General features: G+C 36.3%; 1 protein-coding gene across 1 annotated transcript in view; it reads left to right on the forward strand.

The window, feature by feature from the left end:
- The window catches only part of COL24A1 (collagen type XXIV alpha 1 chain), a 390,296-nt gene that overhangs the window by 366,166 nt on the left and 3,276 nt on the right, over nt 1–20,854 (forward strand). The window contains exons 57-60 of the mRNA XM_049618486.1: nt 9,338–9,403; nt 10,040–10,208; nt 16,204–16,313; nt 19,141–19,356. Coding sequence (XP_049474443.1) covers nt 9,338–9,403; nt 10,040–10,208; nt 16,204–16,313; nt 19,141–19,356 — 561 coding nt within the window. The remainder of the gene's footprint in view (nt 1–9,337; nt 9,404–10,039; nt 10,209–16,203; nt 16,314–19,140; nt 19,357–20,854) is intronic.

A 20,854-nucleotide genomic window follows, 5' to 3' on the forward strand; every position in this document is an offset into this window, starting at 1 on the left:
CTCCTTAATGCCCATCACCCATTTAGTCCATCCCCCAACCCGTCTCCCCTCCAGTAACCCTCAGTTTGTTCTCTGTACTTAAGAATCTTAATGGTGTGCCTCCCTGTCTTATCTTAGTTTTTATCTTATTTTTCGTTCCCTTCCCCTATGAGTTGGCATTTAAAGTTGCTGGTACCTTAGTATGCATCAAATACCATACTTTACACAATTAATCTACTAAAAGTCACTGTATTTGTCACTGCCACACTCAGAGAAAATAAAAAATGGTCATCTCACTTAAGAATGTCCTGCAGTTTGGGGTGCCTGGGGGGCTCAGTCAGTTAAGTGTCCAACTTTGGTTCAGGTCATGATCTCATAGTGGGTTTGAGCCCTGTGTCAGTTTCTCTGCTGTCAGCACAGAGCCTCCTTTGGAGCCTCTGTCCCTCTGTCTCTCTGCCTTTCCCCCACTTGTACTCTCTCTCTCTCTCTCAAAAATAAATAAACTTTTCAAAAATAATTTTAAAAAAGAATACCCTTTAGTTTATTCATCTAATTTCTCTGTTGATGAGTGTTTATTTCCAGTCTTTTGCTAATACCACCAGTACAAATGTCCTGTCCATATGCATACCATTTTGCAGCATATCTATAGGACTAATTCCCAGCAGTAGGATGGTTAAGTGTAAGGGATAATGAGCATATTTATTTATTATTGTTAGTTTTGGTAAAATATACATAACATTTTAACCATTTTAAGTATACAGTTCAGTGGTATCCAGTACATTCACATTGGTTTTTGGGTTTTCTTTTTTTCCATTTTTAACATTTAAATTCAAGTCAGTCAACATATAGTGTAGTATTGGTTCCAGGAGTAGAACCCAGTGATTCATCACTTTACACACAATACCCAGTGCCCACCCCAACAAGTGCCTTCCTTAATGCCCATCCCACCACCCACCTCCCCTCCAGCAACCTCCAGTCTGTTCTCTGTATTTAAGAGTCTCTTATGGTTTTCCTCCCTCTGATTTTATCTTATTTTTGCTTCCCTCCCCCTATATTCATCTGTTGTGTTTCTTAAATTCCACATATGAGGAAATCATGTGATATTTGTCTTTCTCTACCTGACTTATTTCACTTAGCATAATTCACTCTAGTTCCATCCATGTTGTTGCAAATGGCAAGATTTCATTCTTTCTGATCACTGAGATTCTGATCACCAGAATATATATATATATATATATATATATATATATATATATATATACATATACACACATATACATATACATACATATATGTATATATATGTATATATTCATCAGTTGATGGACATTTGGGCCTCACATTGTTGTACAACAATCTCCACCACCCATCCCCAGAACTTTTTTGCTCTTTCAAAACTGAGGCTCAGTACCCATTAAACAATAATTCCCAATTCCTCCCTTCCCCAGCACCTGGAAACTACCATTCTGTCTCTATTAATTTGACCACTCCAGGAACATATAAGTACATATTTGTGACATATAAGTGACAGTGTTTGTCCTTTTATGACCAGCTTATTTCACTTAGCATAATGTCTACAGCGTTGCAGCATGTGTCTGACTTTCCTCTTTTAAGGCTGAATAATATTCCAGTATATGTATACATGCCCCATTTGGTTTATCCAGGGAGATATTTGAATTGCTTCTGCTTTTTAGTTATTGTGAATAATGCTGCTATGAACATAGGTGTACAGTATCTGCTTGAGTCTTTCCTTTCAATTCATTTTGGTATACACCCACAAATGGCATTGCTGGATCATATACTAATACCATGTTTAATTTTTTGAGGTACTCTATGCTGTATTTTATAGCAGCTGCATCCTTTCACATTCCCATCAGCACTGCACAGGGTTCCAAATTCTCTACATCCCCGCCAACACTTGTTATATTGTTTTATTTGTTGTTGTTGTTTTTATAACACCCATCCTAATGGGTGTGAAGTGGCACCTACTTGTGGTTTTTATTTGCATTGCCCCAATAATTAGTGAAGATGAGCATCTTTTAATGTGCTTATTGGCTTATATATCTTCTTTGGGAAAATGTCTATTCAAGTCCTTTGCCCATTTTTTAATTGGATTGCTTATTTGTTGTTGTTAGGTTGTAGGAATTCTTTATATATTCTGGATATTAATCCCTTATCCAATATATGATAGAAATATTTTCTCCTTTTGTTTGCCTTTTCACTCTGTTGATAGTGTTCTTTGTACGGAAGTTTTTAATTCTAGTGTAGCCCAATTTATCTATTTTTATTTTCTTGCCTTGCTTTTAGTGTCATATCCAAGAAGTCATTGCCAAATCCAATGTAATGAAGTTTTTCCCCTGTGCTTTCTAAGAGGTTTATTGGTTTAACTCTTATATTTAAGTCTTTGATTTATTTCGAGTTAATTTTTGTATATGATGTAAGATAAGGGTCTAACTTCATTCTCTTATATGTGGATATCAATTTTCCCAGCACTGTTTGTTGAAAACTGTTCTTTCCCAATTCAATGGTCTTGACATCTTGATCAAAAATCATTTGACCATATACGTAAAGATTTACCTCTGGACTCTATTCTAGTCTATTGGTCTGTCTTTATGACAGTACCATACTGTTTTGATTGCTGTAGCTTTGTAGTAAGTTTTGAAACTGAAGTGTGAGGACTTCAACTCCGGTCTTTTTCAGGATTGTTTTGGCTGTGTGGTATCTATACTCATTTATATTTACCTGTATGGTTATGTTTAGCAGTGCTTTTTATTTCTTTATTTGGATTCAAGTTTCTGCCTAATAATCTTTAATTTCAGGCTGAAATTATTATTTTTCTAGGGAAGTTTTGTTAGTGATGAATTCTCTTAGTTTTTATTTATCTTGGAATTTCTTAATTTTTCCTTTATTTTGGAAAGATAGTTTTATTTGAAATAGCACTCTTGGTTGATGGTCTTTTTCTTTCAGCACTCTGAATATGTTGTCCCACTGCCTTTTTACCTTTATGATTTTTTTATGAAAATTTAGCTGTTAATTTCATTGAGGATCTCTTGGGTATAATGAATCTTTTCTGTTTCTGCCTTCAAGATTCTCTCTGTCTTTATCTTTCAACAGTTTGATTATGATGTATCTGTGGAAGTTCATTGATCTTCTTGGATGTGTAGATTAATGTTTCTCATCAAATTTTCATCCATTCCCTTTTTTAAATTGAGGTATAATTGACATATAACATTATGTTAGTTTTAGGTGGTTCAGGTTCTCTCCATTTCTTATCTATTGTAAATAATGCTGCAGTGAACATAGGAAAGCATATATGTTTTCAAATCAGCATTTTTGTATTCTTCCGATAAATACCCAGAATTGGACTAGCTGGATCATATGGTAATTCTATTTATTTGGGGGGGGGGTCTCCATACTGTATTTTACAGTGGCTGTACCAATTTACATTCCCACCAACAGTTTACAAGAGCTTCCTTTTCTCCACATCCTCTCCAGCACTTGTTATTTGTTGTCTTTTGATAATAGCCATTCTAACAGGTATGAAATGATAGCTCATTGTGGTTTTGAGTTGCACTTCCCTTATGATTAATGATGTTGAACACCTTTTCATAAACCTGTTGGCCATTTCTATTTTTTCTTTGGAAAAATGTCAGTTCAGATCCTCTGCCCAATTTTTAATTGGATTGTTTTAGGGTTTTGTGATTGAGTTGTATATTTTGGATATTAACCACATATCCGATTATATGATTTGCAAATATTTTCTTCCATTCAGTAGGTTGCCTTTTCATTCTACTGATTGTTTCTTTTGCTCTGCAGAAACTTCTTAGTTTGATGTGATCTCACTTGTTTACAATGCTTTTGTTGCCTTTGCTTTTTGTGTCAATCCAAAAAAAATTATCACCAAAACTGGTATCAAAGAACTTACCACCTGTGTTTTCTTCTAAGAGTTTTATGGTTTCAGGTCTTACATTCAAGTCTTTATCCATTTTGAGTTAATTTTTGTGTCTGGTTAAGGTAGTGGTCCAGTTTCATCCTACTGCATGTTCCTGTCAAGTTTTCCCAATACCATTTATTGAAGAGACTGCCCCTACTTCATTGTATATTTTTGGCTCCTTTGTTGTAAATTCATTAGCCACATATCCATGGATTTACTTCTGGGTTCTCTATTCTGTTCCTTTGGTCTGTGTGTCAGTCTTAATACCAGTACCATACTGTTTTGATTACTATGGCTTTTACTACTAGCTTGAAATTAGGGAGCAAGATGCCTCCATCTTTGTTCTTCTTCTTAGGATGTCTTTGACTATTCAAGGTCTTCCTAAAAATTTTAGAATTGTTTGTTCTATTTCTGTGAAAAGTGCCATTGGAATTTTGATAAGGGATTGCATGACTCTGTAGATTACTTTGGGTAATATGGACATTTTAACAAAAAACAAAACAAAATATTAATTCTTTTGATCCATAACTGTGGAATATCTTTCCATTTGTTTCTTCTTGTTTAATTTCTCTCATCACTGTCTTACAGCCATTATTATTTCTTGAAATATTCTTTCTGCCCCATTTTCTCTTCCTCTTCTGAGACTCCCATTATGCACATGTTAGTATTTTTGTTGGTGTTCCATAGGTTTCAGAGCCTCTGTTCATTTTCTTCACTGTTTTATCTGTATACTCTTCTGATTGGAAAATTTCAATAAACCTATCTTCAAGTTCACTGATTCTTCTGTCTACTGAAATCTACCATTGAGCCTTTCTAGTAAATTTTCATTTCATTTTTTTGTACCTTTCAACTGCAGAATTTCTATTTGGTTCTTTTCTATAATTTCCTTTTTTTTTGTAATTGATATTCTTTATTTGTAAGACATCTTTTTCATACTTTTGTTTAGTTATATAGACATTGTTTCCTTTAGTTTTTTTTTTTTTAACATATCTACAGTAGCTTTAAATAGTCTTTCTCTACTAAGTACAACATCTAGTCTTCTTCAGGGTCAGCTCCTATTGACTGATTACCCGTTTGCTTGCTTATGGGCCATACTTTAATGTTTCTTTGTATGTCTTGTAATTTTTTTGTCAAGGACTGTACATTGTAAATAAAATAATGAGGCATTTTTGGAAATAAAATTGTTCCCCTCAACCCTGGGTTTATTTTTGTTGCTATTTGTTGTTGTATGTTATTTTGTTTACTGACTTTTCTGAATTTTGTAAAGTCTCTATGCTTTGACATGTGTGACCACTTAAGTCTCTACTCAGCTTAGTGGTCAGCTAACAAGTGGAGAGAGATTTCCTTAAATGGCAGAACCAGTAAGTCTCCCAGTTTTTAACAAATGTCTCTGTGTATGTTGGAGCACCCCTTCATTGCTCTGCCAGGTGATTAAAAACTATGCCTTAGCTTTAACTTCCTGATTTCACAGAGACTGAAAGCCAGAGGAAAGAGCTTAGGGCCTTCTCAGATATTTTCTAAGCATATGCACAATGCTACAAATGCACATGGACTTCTAGATTTCCAGAAATATGTCAAAGCTTTTCAGATTTCCTGTGGAGACACAGCATTCCCTACCTTTCTCTTGTAAGCTTTTTGTTAGCTTGTTGCTTGCCCCAACTGTTTTCCAGTGCTCCAGACAGCCACAAAGTTAAACAATTCCCTCTAAATGCTTTTGAAAAACACTCTTAGGGAAAATGTATTTTGCACTGGATGAGCTGCGAGTCAGGTAAAATAAAGACAGCCTTGCAAATGGTGTCTTCTAGGTAACTACCAGGCAGGTCAAATAATAATAATTCACTGGAAATGATACTTTAGAGCAACTCCAACCCCATTCTGCTCCCCCCATGACTTCCTGGCTTCTTGTTTTTACTGTAATTATAGGTTGGTATTTTTAGGGCTACCACAGAGCTGAAAAGAAAGACATGGGAATAGGGCAAATTAAAGTTCCATGAAGCTCACTGCCCTTACCAAGATTCAGATATTTTTCTTAAATAAATGCCCCCCAGATTGCTGCAAGCATTTTGTTAATTTCCATAGTCCTGAAAAACTTCATTCTGACATTTTTTCCAGTTTTCTCATTGCTTTTATAGGGGAGAAAATTCTGGGAGGTCATTACTCCACTGTTTCTGCTGTCTCCTAAATCTCCAATCTTGAGTATACAACTTTTTAGTAATCTCTAGAACAAAATAGAAGAACATATAGAAAAACACTTCTGCTGCATACTGAAGGGGATAGTATTTACCTCAAGGAAAAGCACTTGTGCAATTGTCTCAGTTACAAACTGAACTGGCTGCTCTTTTCATAGAACACCATATTTACTAGATAGACTAACAATATTATACACTCATGAGTATTCAGCAGATATTTTCTTTTTTTTATTATTTTTTTTTAATGTTTATTCATTTTTGAGCGAGAGAGACAGAGCACAAGCATGGGTGGGGGCAGAGAGAGAGGGAGACACAGAATCTGAAGCAGGCTCCAGGTTCTGATCTGTCAGCACAGAGCCTGATGTGGGGCTAGAACTCACGAACCATGAGATGACCTGAGCCAAAGTCAGACGCTTAACGGACTGAGCCACCCAGGCGCCCCTCCGCAGATATTTTCTTAAACATGAATGAATCAAGCCTCTCATTTCAAGGAAACTATTGACAGAAGTCGATGCCAATGATAAGTCTCAAACTTTCAAGCAAAAATAAAAATTGGGGAAAACTTCTATCTACCACTATGTGTTTGACAGCTTCCCCATACTTCCACTTTTCTGAGATTGGTGATGGTGTTAATAAATATAACTGTGTGATATTAATAATGAAATGTGTCAGAATTTGGAAGATCTGCATAATTCCATGACCCATTATTTTCTTTTTTTCTTTTTTATTTTTTTAATGTTTATTTTTGAGAGAGAGAGAGAGAGCACGCGCGCATGGGGGAGGGGTAGAGAGAGAGGGAGACGCAGAACCTGAAGCAGGCTCCATGTTGTGAGCTATCAGCACAGAGCCCGTCGAGGGGCCCAAACCCATGAACCCATGAGATCATGACCTGAGCTGAAGTCGGCGCCCAACCAGCTGAGCCACCCAGGCACCCTGATGAACCGTTATTTTCTAAATAATCAATGGGCAATGTTAACAGTATCATGGGTAGATAAAAGAGTCTTTCACAGTTCAAGTTAGACCAATAGATTTTAATATAAAAAAGCACAAAAAGTTCATAGACTTGATTTCAGATTCCAAATTTCAACTAACCCTTAAGAAATTATCATTTGTCAAGTTTGGTATAGTATCAAAGAATATCCACAATTATCCGAAAAGAGTACTAAAATAATCCTATTTCCAACTGCATGTCTCTACAGGGCGAGATTTTCTTCGTATATTTCAACTAAAATAACATATCATAACAGATTGAATACTGAAGGAAATAAGACAATCTAGCTATCTTCTATCAATCCAGACATTAAAGATATGTACGAATATATAAAACAGCGCCATTCTTCTCAGATTTTTTTGTTTTGGAAAATACAATTATTTTACTTTAAAATATTTGTATTAACATATAATAGGTTGGGGTGTGGCTCAGTCGGTTAAGCTCCCACTCTTGATCTCAGCTCAGGTCATGATCTCATGACTCTGCACTGACAGAGCAGAGCCTGCTTGGGATTCTCTCTCACTCTCTCTCTCTCTCTCTCTGTCCCTCCCCTGCCTGTGCTCACTTTCTCTCAAAATAAATAAATAAACTTAAAAAAACATATAATGGGTTATTTTAAAGCAATAACACAAATTTGTGTTTTAATTTCTACTTTGGTAAATACCAAAAGTTATAACTCATGTAAATAAAAGTTTTTTAAGGCCCTTAATAATATTTAAAAGTGCAAAAAGTCCTAAACTGAAGAGTTTGAGAACTGCTTATGCTATGTTTTCTAAGATCAAAGCCCTAATAACAAACCACCTGGAAAATACAAGGATGGCTATTATTTAGTACTTAATTCAATCACCCATGTTTAGTGCAAATATTTTGGACATGCGACCCATGTCCAAAATCTGCTCATTCACACAGGCATGATGGTTGGAATTATTTAATCTGTATAGGACCTTTTAGGCTGACCCTTTCTGCTTTTTGAATAGGTCATGTTTCTCTCTCTCATAGCTTTTGTGCAAGGCTGTTACTCTGCCTGGAAAGCTCTCTCACCCCCTCTCTAACAATTCTTATTTATCTTCAGATCTCAGATCATATGTCACTATCTCAAGGAAACCTTCCCTCATCTACTCCTTCCAAAGTTCTCATCCTCCAGATTTCATTGAAACCCCCTAATTTCTTTCATGGGTCCAAGCACTTCTTTTCTTTCATAGCACATATCACAATTTGTAATTGTGTGGTTTTAAGATCTGATTAGTGCCTTTCTCTCCCTTAAACTTCAGCTTCACAAGGGCAGTTTTCTTTTTAGCTTACCGTTTATCCTCAATATGTATCACAGTGTTTGGCAGTATATATGCACAGAATGAGTCAATTATTTTCCAATATGAAAACCACATGTTGAGGCAAGGAAGAGTGCATTTTATTGATTGTCCCATCATTTTAAATAGTTTTTCAAATTACCAGCCTTGAGTTATGAGAGATCTGTTGAAAACAGTTTTTATTGTATGGCCCTCCAAGTAAAAAGATATCTTAGGAACACAATCATTCTGAAGGAAATAAGATTGCTTGATTTGTGTACACAGATGCCATTTCACAGAACTTTCTCCCAACTCAAGCTTCTTAGTCTCCAAGCTTTTTTAAAAAATAAAATACAAAAAGACTTTTACTAATGGTTATGCTGAGCCTTTCTCTAAAAATATCTTTTATTAAATGCAGGAGGAGATTGGATTCATGCTGTATTATTTCTTTTGGGACTAATGGTGCATTTTCCAACTTCAGAAATTGTTTTTAAGACCGCAGAAGTATCAGATTAAACGAATGTGGTGACTACCTCAGGACAGTAGTATTTTATTATATTTTCCTTCCAAGAATGTAACTGTTATAAATTACTACAGTTATTTATTCTTCACTTTACAATTTATTAACTGAGGGGGTCATATTTCATTCTTCTTCCATTTGAGTAACTTGTGTGTGTGTGTTTATGCAGCAGTGACAAATAGTTTTTCATTTGAGGGCTCTAGACTTTGGTCCTGTTTTAATTAGGAGACTTTCGAGATTTGGATGAAGGCAGCATATTGTCCTTCCAGTTATCCAGGCAAAATTTGCAGCATCTGTCTAACCATAAGAGTTACAAGCCCCCTTCAGATAATAAGTCTAGTATACTTTAATAGCACTGCTTTCAGAATTTACAGCCCTTACTTTAGAGTACTCAGTGTTGATGTTACTGCTAATCTCAAATGGTTTTGTTTTACACAGAAACAAATGGATATCAATGCTGCTATTCAAGCCTTGATTGAATCACATGCTGCCCTACAGATGGAGGTAATATATCTGGCTTTATTTACATTGGCACTCTCAATATACAAATTAAACTGAAAGTTTTTTCAGAGTCCAAAATGTGGCTTTATCTCAAAGATTGTATTTAAAACAGATTGAACGTAATGAAACTACTTTCAAGGACAAAGTAAGCATTTTTAATAAGCAGAAATATATGCATGGGTTTTTTTAAGGAAAACATTTTTAAAAGGTGTAATATCATTTAAGGAATTTTTAAACAAAGAATTAGATACTGTAGAAGAAAATAGTTTAATGAAGTTAGCCATTTCTTAAAATGGGATCTATCACTGTTACTCATTTTTCTTGACTAAACTCTATTCAATGTATAATTTCTTAAAAAATAATATACTACAGTGGGCATAATAATTGTTAAGTTTTATGTTAGCTTGAAAACTAGGCTTTTGGAGTGAATTTAATCTCTTACTTAGGATCCAGTTTAATAAAATATACATAGATGGCTATATTTGAATATAAACTGATCTTTACACCCTACTCCCAAGTCACCGCACACAACAAAGATACATTTTTCTTCTGCCTTGGTCCATGTTGATGATGAGGGTTCAATAACGCTGCTGGCTACTCTGGTTTTTTGCTAATATGATTCCTGTGATGACTTGGCAGAACTACCAAAATACTGAAGTGACTCTAATTGACTACGGTGCAGAGATATCCAAAACCCTGAACTACCTTAGCAATTTACTGCACAGCATCAAGAATCCTCTTGGCACACGAGATAACCCAGCACGAATCTGCAGAGATTTGCTTAACTGTGAACACAAAGTATCAGATGGTAAGTTCTTGGTTTTCTCAAACTCTGATGTCTAATTCCATCATTTCAGTGTGTCTGAGATTGATACTATATTCATTTTGAATCTTAATCATTTTGATAAAACGCTTATAGGAAAGCATTTTAATGTTATCAAAAACCAAATACTCTTAGAGGGAGACATGATTCTGAAGTCAGAGTATCCCTTTCTGAGGGTTCACATTACAAATGTCTTCTATGCATCCTTATTGATCCCCAACTTTTCTTACTCCACCCTAATTATAGTACTTGCTTACACGTCGTGTTTGGAACATATCATATTCATGATAACAATTAAAATATGGAGGACTGACCTTTGGGTTAATAGGAGTACCTGTTGGGTCCGCCAAAGGTGATAACATGAAAAAAACATACATGGGAGAGCCCCATCAGCACACCTCCTAAAATTATGGCTTTTACACAAAATGGAATTTAAATGCATCACTATAGAGTCAGTGAGTAGGAAGATGGTTTGGTATTCTTGGAATTTTTTCATTCGTACACTGATAGCCCCAAATCCATTAACCAGAGGTACAAAAATGAATTTAGAATAGAACCATAAAGGAAAAGCTTTAAAGCAAGTAGAACAGTTCTATTTATCTAATGATAGATAAGGGAACCCTGTCTGCTGTAATATATCATTTAATTTTAATGTCTATTGGGTCTGTGGTCAGCTGTACGATCAATATTAGTAGTTATAATGTTTTGCTAAAAACTTACATGTAGCAATGACACATATGCTGATTTGAAAAAAAAATGTTATGTTCTTACATGGTAACTAGTAGTCCATATTTTATTTAAATCATATGTACACACATATACATCACATAACACACACACCCTTCTCCAAAAACATAAGCTTCCATTCTATAAGTGCAATGAAAATATTCATTTTATTTATATTAATAAAATGCTTAACTTCTATAGATATTTCCTGCCTTAAATTACTACAAAAACTAATATAGACAGTTACAGCCTCCTACAGTAATTCTGTTTGATTCTTTCCCATATTTGATGACATAAACATGAAATTCTATCGAATTGAGAGTAACAAAGACATTTTAAGACATACAAATGACTGAAATCTAATTCAAGGTCTGCCTTCTTTGTAAGAAAAATAACTAAGTGGTATGGATTGCAAGGTATCAGAAAGGTTTTAATGCCCAACAATATTTTCATCACTAGGAGACAGCAAATGCTATAGAGAAACACAAAACAGCAGGGAAGGGGGATATGATAGAAAATGGAGTGGGGGTGAAGTTTTCAAGTATAGTAGCTAGATAAGGCATCTCTGAGAACATGACATTTGAGCCATATCAGAAGAAGGTAAAGGTACAAGCTATAGGAAATCTAGAGAAAGAGCTTTCCAGGCAGAAAGAACAAACGCAAATGCAAAGGCCCTGGGACTGGAGTATATGTAGTATGTTCTAGGATTAACAAAAAGGCCAGTGACCAGAAGAGAGTGCGTAAGGGCAAGTGGTAGAAAATGAAGTCAGAAAGGTATCCAAAAAACCAGATTATGTAAGATCTTACAGACTACCCAAAAGACTCCCGCTTTTATCCTGAATATGGTGGGAAGCCATTCAAAGTTTTGCAGCAAAGAAATGATAGGATTTGACTTAAATTTTTGAAATATTATTCTGGCTAATGTATTGCAAATATAATGAGGACAACAGTAAAAGAAACCATTGAGGAGGCCACTGAAAAAGATCCAGGTTAAGAGATGACGGTAGGCTGGACTAGAATTAGTAGAATAAGGGATAAATGATCAAGTCTTTGGCTATGCCTTAAGGTACAGCCAGCAGTTCTTGATGATAATTTGGATGTGGGTTATGAGAGAAATAGAATGATAGAGGATGACTCTAAGCTTTTTGACTAATGGATGGAAGTGTGGAGTTGCTGTAAGAGAGATGCAGAAGCAAGTTTTGGAGGAAAAATCAGGAGTTTGGTTTTAGATATATCTCATTTGAGATGTCTGTTCAGCATAAAGTAAGAATGTCAAGGAGGTTGGTGGCTATTAGAGAAAGGTTCTGGCTAAGGGTAAAAATTAGGACGTAATTTGCATATCAATAGTATCTAATGCCCCTGGACTGCTTACAACTACCTAAAGACTAGGCGGAGAAAGAAAAGCTGAGGTAGCTGAGGTCTAAACCCTATGCCTTCGGGCTCTTCAGTGTTTAGAGATCAGGGAAATGAGGAGAAACTAGCAAAGAAAACTGAGAAGAAGCTATCCCTGATAGGAGGAAAACTAGATGAACAGTAGTGAAGAAAATTTTGCCTGAGGAAGGGATCGACTGGGTTCCTGAGAAAGGCTACTGAATTTAGCAGCATGATGCTCTGTGTGAGCTTCACGAGAGCAGTTAAGAGGAATAGTAGTGGTTAAAACTTCATCAGATTTTAAGAGAAAATTATAGAGCCAGAGAGTTTCCATTTCCAGTAATGAAGGAGGTAATTCAAATTGCCAGGCTGAATATCTTTTAAAATTTGTTTTCAAGTTAAAAGCATCAAATAGCCAACAAAATAGTGAGGAAATTTTAAGCCAACATTTTGAAGGAGACAGCAAAGAAATGAACACAGTTAGAACTGCTTTTGCCCTGGGTGTGTTCTAAATACAGCTTTTGGTAGCTTCGTGGGGCTCAGGTCAAAAATTGGTATCTGTGGCCCATCAAATGTGAGGATTTAGGTTTTCAAAGGGCTCCACTCTGAAAGTAAACATAAACTGGAAGAGACAAGACTATAGCCTAGCTTCATTCACATCATGAAGATAGCTCAGAGTCTTAAGCTTTGAACTTGGACTAAGATGATTCCAGACTGCTAGTACCCCCCATCCCATGTCTAACAGAAACAAAAGTCTTCTATAAAATATACCATCATCCTAGGGCTCAAATTATTTCCACAAATCATTTCTCAAAGGTAGTGCCCAGCACACAGTCAATGATACTGAGGCATACCGGTTGATAAAACACCATGAATGAGAACTGGCAGAAACAGCAAGCAGAATTACACTCAAAAGAAAATTAAGAGAGGAAGAATTTGAAACTGAAGGTGTAATAGACAAGCCTTCCATAGGAACACAGTCGATTCACGATAATAAGAAGGAAGGCAGAATATATGTGTGTAAGCACAGATAGGTAAGGAGATGTGGTAGCTGGAGGTTCTGTAAGCTCCTTTCACATTGCCTCAGTTGCCTCAGTGACACTGAAAGGTTATCACTCAAGAATAAAGGTGAAGGGATGGGTATAACAAAGGTGAGAGAAGAAGAGAAGGTTTCAAACAGTTAACTAGGAGAACAACAGAGGGAACTAATTAGGGAAACATGGTGTTGTTGTCTGGCAGTCTTACAAACATGTGAATTTAAAGTGAGTCCAGTCCACATAGTTGCATTTTTCTTCAGCCACATTTAGCTGTGCAGGTACAGGTGAAAATTGGACTTCTATGAGGTTGGGATTTTATAAGGCAAGCACAATGAATTGTGGCAGGGCAGGGATGTTATGGAAGTCTCCAAGGAAGTAATTTTAGTAAAGATCTGTGGGTTTTACTTGGGTAGGGAGGGAATCGAACACATGATTATGAGAAATCATGAAAAAATATTATTGATGGATTGTAGGTCCTGATAGGATGGAAGAATAATAGGAGTCAGGACAATAGAGAATGGGTTCAAAAGAGAAGAGGTGAAATAATGGCAGAATTCTAGTTTGTAGATAATGACAAAGGCTAGGGTATGGCCTGGGGAAGTTGAGGGTTAAAGTGAATGGGGCAGTAGGGGGAGCAGGGGAAGGGTACGAGAACATTGGCAGAAGAGTTCAAGGAACTGAGAGGCCAGGGTATTGGAAGTGTCATCCGTGTCACCAAGAATTAGGTCATAAGTATATTTTATGAAAGTAATAGCCATCCAATGATAAAATCTTCAAAGAAAGTGGCTTGCAAGAGGAAGGGGTAATGGATGATGTAATATAATGACAGTAGTTTTACCATGGAGTTGTTTTAGGAAAAATATAGGAAGAATGGTCCGGAGGTGGCAGTGAAGGGCAAGAAAGACACCTTCCCTACTCCAAACACAAAGATAATAGAGGCTGTGGCAGAACTTGAAAGAGCTGCAAGGAAGTGCTGTGCCCATGGGAGAGCCAGTTTTGGGTTAGAACGTTTGGGCCTACAAAAGACATATTATGGTATGGTGCTTCATTTATAGCTCAACGTATCCTGAAAAAATTATGAAGTCTCTACCAATTCACTGTTGTACAGCATAATACCTGAATTCAAAGCATTCTTCCCCATATAACAATGAGAGTTTGGTTGATGGAAAACTTTTTATAAGGAACTTATTAGCTCACATAGTAGAAGGAAACAGTTTCTTGGAAGACAAGAGAGAGTAGTGAAGATTATGTGTTTACCTCATTAGATAAGACGAGAAGCCTGCTCTAGAACCTGGTAAAAAATCCAGCACTAATTTCTACAACCTTTACAAAATGTCTGAAATTCTGAGGGAAAGATAAAAAAAAAGGGGGGGGGGCAGAGGATAAGATTTCATTCACCCAATTCTTCCATATCTTAATAGATCAGTAGGTCTTCAAATGTCCCTGGACCAGAGTTAGATACTGTTGAAATGCAGGTTCTCAAGGCCTGCCTCAGACTTAATGAATCAGCAACTCTGGGGATGGGGTCCAGCTACCTGTGTTTTAACAGATGTTTCTAATGCCACTAAAATTTGAAAAACATTGCAACAGAGTCCCTACGTTTGGAGCCACCAATTCATGAGGTATGCATTTTGAAAGATTAGTAGAGTTAGTAAAGAGTTGTTGAAGATGTTCTGGAAATCTAAAATAATGGACCAGAGGAAGCCCAGGTTGCGGTAGAGGAATCTTTGCAATAGGGTAAGAAAGACAAGGATTCCTCGCTACTGAAGAAATGACAAGTACTGTTTGATTGTCTTGCCTTTTTAATGCAAGAAAGCAGAGCTATCTCTCATTCAAAAATTCTTAGTCTTTGCTTTTGGAATAAGGTGCTCCTGCAATATTCTGAGCCCGTTACTCTGGAACTCAGATGCTAGATCAATCCTTCTTCAGCCTGAGAATTTCCTGTAGACTGACTTTCAAGGCTCCTTTTGATTCTGCTGCGCAGTCAGTGAAGGCAAAGGTTGGCAGGTTTACACTCGCTACAGGGACTTCAGTTTTTCTCACTTGCAAATCTGATGAAGAAACCACAAAAAAGATAACCATTTAATTGTACCTTTTCTGTCTGAAAACAAAGAATGTTTTATTAATTTTATGCCAATATTCATAAAGGTAATATTTTACCTCAGGGAGATTGAAGTTGTTTCCATTTAACATACATGTACATGTATATAGCATGTATTTTTTTTAACTCTGTAATCACATAGAACAGACATATACACATATACCACATTAACTGCAACTTTTCTGTTAACTATGTAACTTTAGACGGTTCCTTTAAGCTGATAGTCTCATCTATTGAAAGCAGTAGGGGGGCATGGATCACTCATTTGGTTAAGTATCTGACTCTTGGTTGCAGCTCACGTCGTGATCTCATGGTTCAGTTTGGGAATTTGAGCCCTGCATCAGGCTCAGCACTGACAGCACAGAGCCTGATCGGGATTCTCTCCCTCCCTCTCTCTGTTCCTCTCCTGCTTGTCTCTCTCTCCTTCTCTCTCTCAAGATAAATAAATAAACTTAAAAAAAAAAAGAGGCAATAAATTCAGCCATTATACCATTTTTTGTTAAAATTATAAAATGCCCTTAAGTTGATGGGCACGTGAAAAATACAGTATTTTTGGTATCAATTTTATATAATGCTTGCAGCTTTCATTCATTGACTAAATGTAAATATCTTTATAATCTTCTAAGTTTTTTTTACAGTTAAGACTATAAAAATGTATATTTAAGGTATGATAATTTGTAATGATGATTCAAATAGGTTTTAGTATGGCATTTAAGTATTTTTGTGTTTTACAATAAATTAATAGGAAAATACTGGATTGATCCAAATCTTGGATGCCCTTCAGATGCCATTGAGGTTTTCTGCAATTTCAGTGCTGGTGGTCAGACATGTTTATCTCCTGTTTCTGTAACAAAGGTATGTATTGAATTGTAGAACACATGCGAGTGCTTGCCCAGTTTCAGGGAACATAACTTTTAAAATTCTGTAACCTTAAATAATTGTGAGTTTTATGAATGGAAGCAAGGTATCATTCTCTACCACATATAAGAAATTTTTTGTTTTTAAAAAGTAATTCTAGTGAATCTTGACATTTTGATGATATCTTTTATGATTGACATATCATGGCTTACTCTACTGATTATGCTTTTTGAATTTCCTTTTAAAAATGTGGAACATATGTTTGTTTGTTTTTTTTTTTAATGTTTATTTTTGACACAGAGAGAGACAGAGCATGAATGGGGGAGGGTCAGAGAGAGAGGGAGACACAGAATCCGAAGCAGGCTCCAGGCTCTGAGCTGTCAGCACAGAGCCTGACGCGGGGCTCGAACTCACGGACAGCGAGATCATGACCTGAGCCGAAGTCGGACGCTCAACCGACTGAGCCACCCAGGCGCCCCTGGAACATATGTTTTTATGCATACATATATATTAGAAAATCCCCAGTGTTTGTAATTAGTAATCAGTTACCTAAAGTTTTCTGAAAATGATATCATTAAAAGAGGAATGTTGCCACAAAGCTTACTATTTTTGGTGATTTAGCACAAAAGAACCTGCCTTAAATATCCATTGACTATTATTTAAAACTTCTTTCAAGTATAATAGAATGAATGAAAGTTAGTTTGGTATGATACTGGAGATTATAACAAGCACTTATAAAACCTAAAGCTTAGTTCTACACATAACAAATACTGAAGAAATCAAAACTGCATTTTTTTTCTTTTTCTGGTTAAACAAGTTTGGTATTATTACCAAGAACTTATTTCTCATTGACAAAGAATGGATACACATGCCTATTGTATGTTTGGTCCATTATAAAGAGGCAGCAAGTAAAATGTGCAGTCTGTTAATCTCTACACTGCTTGTTGTTAGACTACCCTTTCCTAAAATATCCCTCTTCATTAACCGGGGTGTTTCACCAGTTCATCTCAGTAGGTATTCACCATTATTACTAACCTCAAAGCAGAGGAAGGAAAGATTCTTCCATTCCTAGGGAATCCATGTTCCTCTGATGAAGATCAGCATGATAATCTTACTTGCAAAATATCTGCATGATCATACTCACTCCCCTGGATTTGGCCCAGAATGTTTATTTGGATTATCACAGAAGAAAGATGGGGACTGGGAAGGGTGTGCAAAGGAGACAGGAATAGTGAAGGAACTGCACTCCAATTCCTTCCTTGACTGAATCAGCTCTCCCATCTCTCCTATCTGTAAACTCAACCTGAGAAAGACTGGGCAGGTAGTGGAAAGAATGGTAAACTTGGAATCAGGGACCTGGGTTCTAGTTTCTATCCCTCTACTAACCTGGCAAATGGCACTCTGAGCCACCAAAGAGCCTACTCTGTGCCAGCAGTGTGCTAGGTAAGTGACATGTGGCTCCTTAAATCCTTATAACATCCCTGCCATGTCAGTGTTATACGCTACCTTACCAACAAAGAAACTAAGTCTTAGAAAGGTTAAATAGTTTACAAGCTTGTGACTCTCACCTGTAAAATAAAGGAAACTGAACTACTTAAACCCTAATGTTCCTTATGATGATCGTTCCATGTTTTCAGCCTCACTGACCTTCCTTTGCCTTTCTTCTCTGTTCCTTTTACTTTTTTGATTGTTGTTTTATTTTTTTCTTTCTCTGTTACCTCATAACTGATATTTTTCTAATTTCATGTTTGGAAATTCATATAAATTCCTTGTAGACACCATTTTTGTTCACTTATGTTATGACCATACCTCTGCTTGAATATTGCTAAAATAATAATGTCAAAAACTATAGAAAAATCTCTTGGGGCACCTGGGTGGCTCAATCACTTGAGCATCCGACTTCGGCTCAGGTCATGATCTCATAGTTTGTGAGTTCAAGCCCTGCATCGGGCTCTGTGCTGACAGCTCAGAGCCTGGAGCCTGCTTCAGAGTCTGTTCTCATTCTCTCTCTGCCCCTCCCCAACGTCTGCTCTGTCTCTCTCTTGTCTCTCAAAAATAAATTTAAAAAAAAATTAAAAAAAGAAAAAAAGGAAAAGTCTCTTTCCTTGCCCAAGCCTGGGAAATATGCGATCAGACCTCCTTGCTCTAATTTTGCTCTATATTGTTGATTTTATTATTAATACTTGTTATGCATTCAGTCATTTCAATAAACATTTACTGAAGATTTGCTGTATGACTGTAACTGCATTAGGGGCCGGCAACACCAAGAAGATTCTATCCTGATCTTTAAAAGCTCCCATAATTAAAATTACTCAACAAGTTATTATTGCAACTTCTAACTTATCTATGGAAACTCCAAAAACGATCTGCAAGGAAAGTATACACAATTTCAGATTTTTGTGGAAAAAATTATTAGTCAACAACTAATTATTAATGCATTTTAGATAACATTATAAAAATTATAATTTTTTTGTCACATCTAGTAGTCTAATGGTATGCTGAAGCTGGCTCATACAGACTCATCCAGAAAGAGTTGTATCTCTTTCCAACTCCATGTCCAGTGACACCACCATGATATCCTGAAATCAGGCATGGTAGGAGTGTTTACACCATGGAAATCAGAAAATGCTATAAATCAGGGATTCCCTACTCCCCACCCCTGCAAAAGCCAGTGGTTCAGTCACACGCTGTTGACTGGCATTTAAATGCCAAGGAAAGTAGTTTTCTCAAGGCTGCATTCCAAGGACTTTCCTCAAATTCCCCCAAATGATAAGTTTATCAATTGCCACATCTTATAACCTGTATATTGTTTCTATGACATTAGTTGGAGTTTGGAGTTGGAAAAGTCCAGATGAACTTCCTTCACTTACTGAGCTCAGAAGCCACCCATATCATCACTATTCACTGTCTAAACACACCAGTGTGGACAAGTGCTCAGTCAAGTGGCTCAGGATTACCTATTGGCTTCAAGGGATGGAATGGCCAGATTTTTGAAGAAAACACTCTACTTGAACCTAAGGTGCTTTCAGATGACTGCAAGGTAAGGGATGGCACTTTGAGAATTGTTCAGTATAACTAACATTAAATTGCAAGACCATACAATTAAAATAATCAGAATAAGACTTTAATTGTAAACTGAAGATCCAGAAGGGTAGTAAGTTTTAATGTCCCCAATTTGTAATAAAATTACATTTTTCAGAATCAAGCATTTGCTTATATCTCATCAACTTTTGTCACACACATTGGTCATCCATGGATTTTTATATGCAAAATAGGTGTTAATACATAGATTTAATTTTTGTTCCTCATCTTGAATAATTATATTACACCCAGATGGACAGAGCATATAAGTAGATTTATTCCATATATTTTCCCCACTGTGATTCCACATCTCATTATTTCATGGAAGACAGGTTATAGAGGCAAGTCAGTTGTATTTCATTTTGTCAGTCGCTACACCCGATACCAAATGTGGGCAGACTTGCAGATTGGCTGGCCCTATCAAACAATATTTGAATCATAGCCCATTTTTCCTATTAAAGTTAAATAACAAATTTATGAAAAAAATCTATAATTTTAAAAGATGTGGTATACAGCAGGTAGCGGCAAACTATAGTCCACAGACCAACTCCAGCTCACCACTAGTTTTTGTAAATAAATGTTATTGGAACACAGCCACATTTGTTCATTTACTTATTTTTTAATCTTTTTTTAATGTTTTTTATTTTTTAGAGAGAGAGAGAGAGAGAGAGAGAGAGAGAATGTGAGTGGGGGAGGGGCAGAGAGAGAAGGAGACACAGAATCTGAAGCAGGCTCCTGGCTCTGAATTGTCAGCACAGAGCCTGATGCGGGGCTTGAACTCAGGACCACAAAATCATGACCTGAACCAGAGTTGGCTGTTCAACTGACTGAGCTACCCAGGCACCCCTGTTTATTTACTTATTATCTATGGCTCTTATCACACTATGATGGCAGAGTTAAATAAATGTGACAGATTGTATGGTGCACAAAACCTAAAACATTTATTACTAGCCCTTTACAGAAGAGTTTCCTGACCCTGTTATAGAGAATAACATCCACTTTATATACATATCTTTAATGGCTTTAAGTAGCTCGGTTTCCTTTTCTTGTGTGCTAGTGATTTAACATCTCTTACCATTTCCAAGGGACTCTACTTTTTCACAACATTTTATTTTCAGACAAATAGGGCTTGAGTATTTGAAAAATGAGAGGCAAACATACAGCTCATCTCTATAAGCAGAGATCAACATTACCAATAATTTCATTTAACTTTTACAGTTTTTTTCCAGAAACTTTCAGTGACTCACTATCTCTGAAATACAATCCAAACTTATCAGGTCTTTGTTTAGCACTTAGGACAGTCAGGCCCCAACCTACATTTCTAGTGTGGGCTTTCATTGACTGTCAACCCAAAGCTAAGACCAAACTGACATAAGAAGAAGGAGAAGAAGGAGAAGAAGGAGAAGAAGGAGAAGAAGAAGAAGAAGAAGAAGAAGAAGAAGAAGAAGAAGAAGAAG

The sequence above is a fragment of the Panthera uncia genome (genome assembly GCF_023721935.1).
Source record: "Panthera uncia isolate 11264 chromosome C1 unlocalized genomic scaffold, Puncia_PCG_1.0 HiC_scaffold_4, whole genome shotgun sequence".
In the NCBI taxonomy this organism is placed as follows: Eukaryota; Metazoa; Chordata; class Mammalia; order Carnivora; family Felidae; genus Panthera; species Panthera uncia.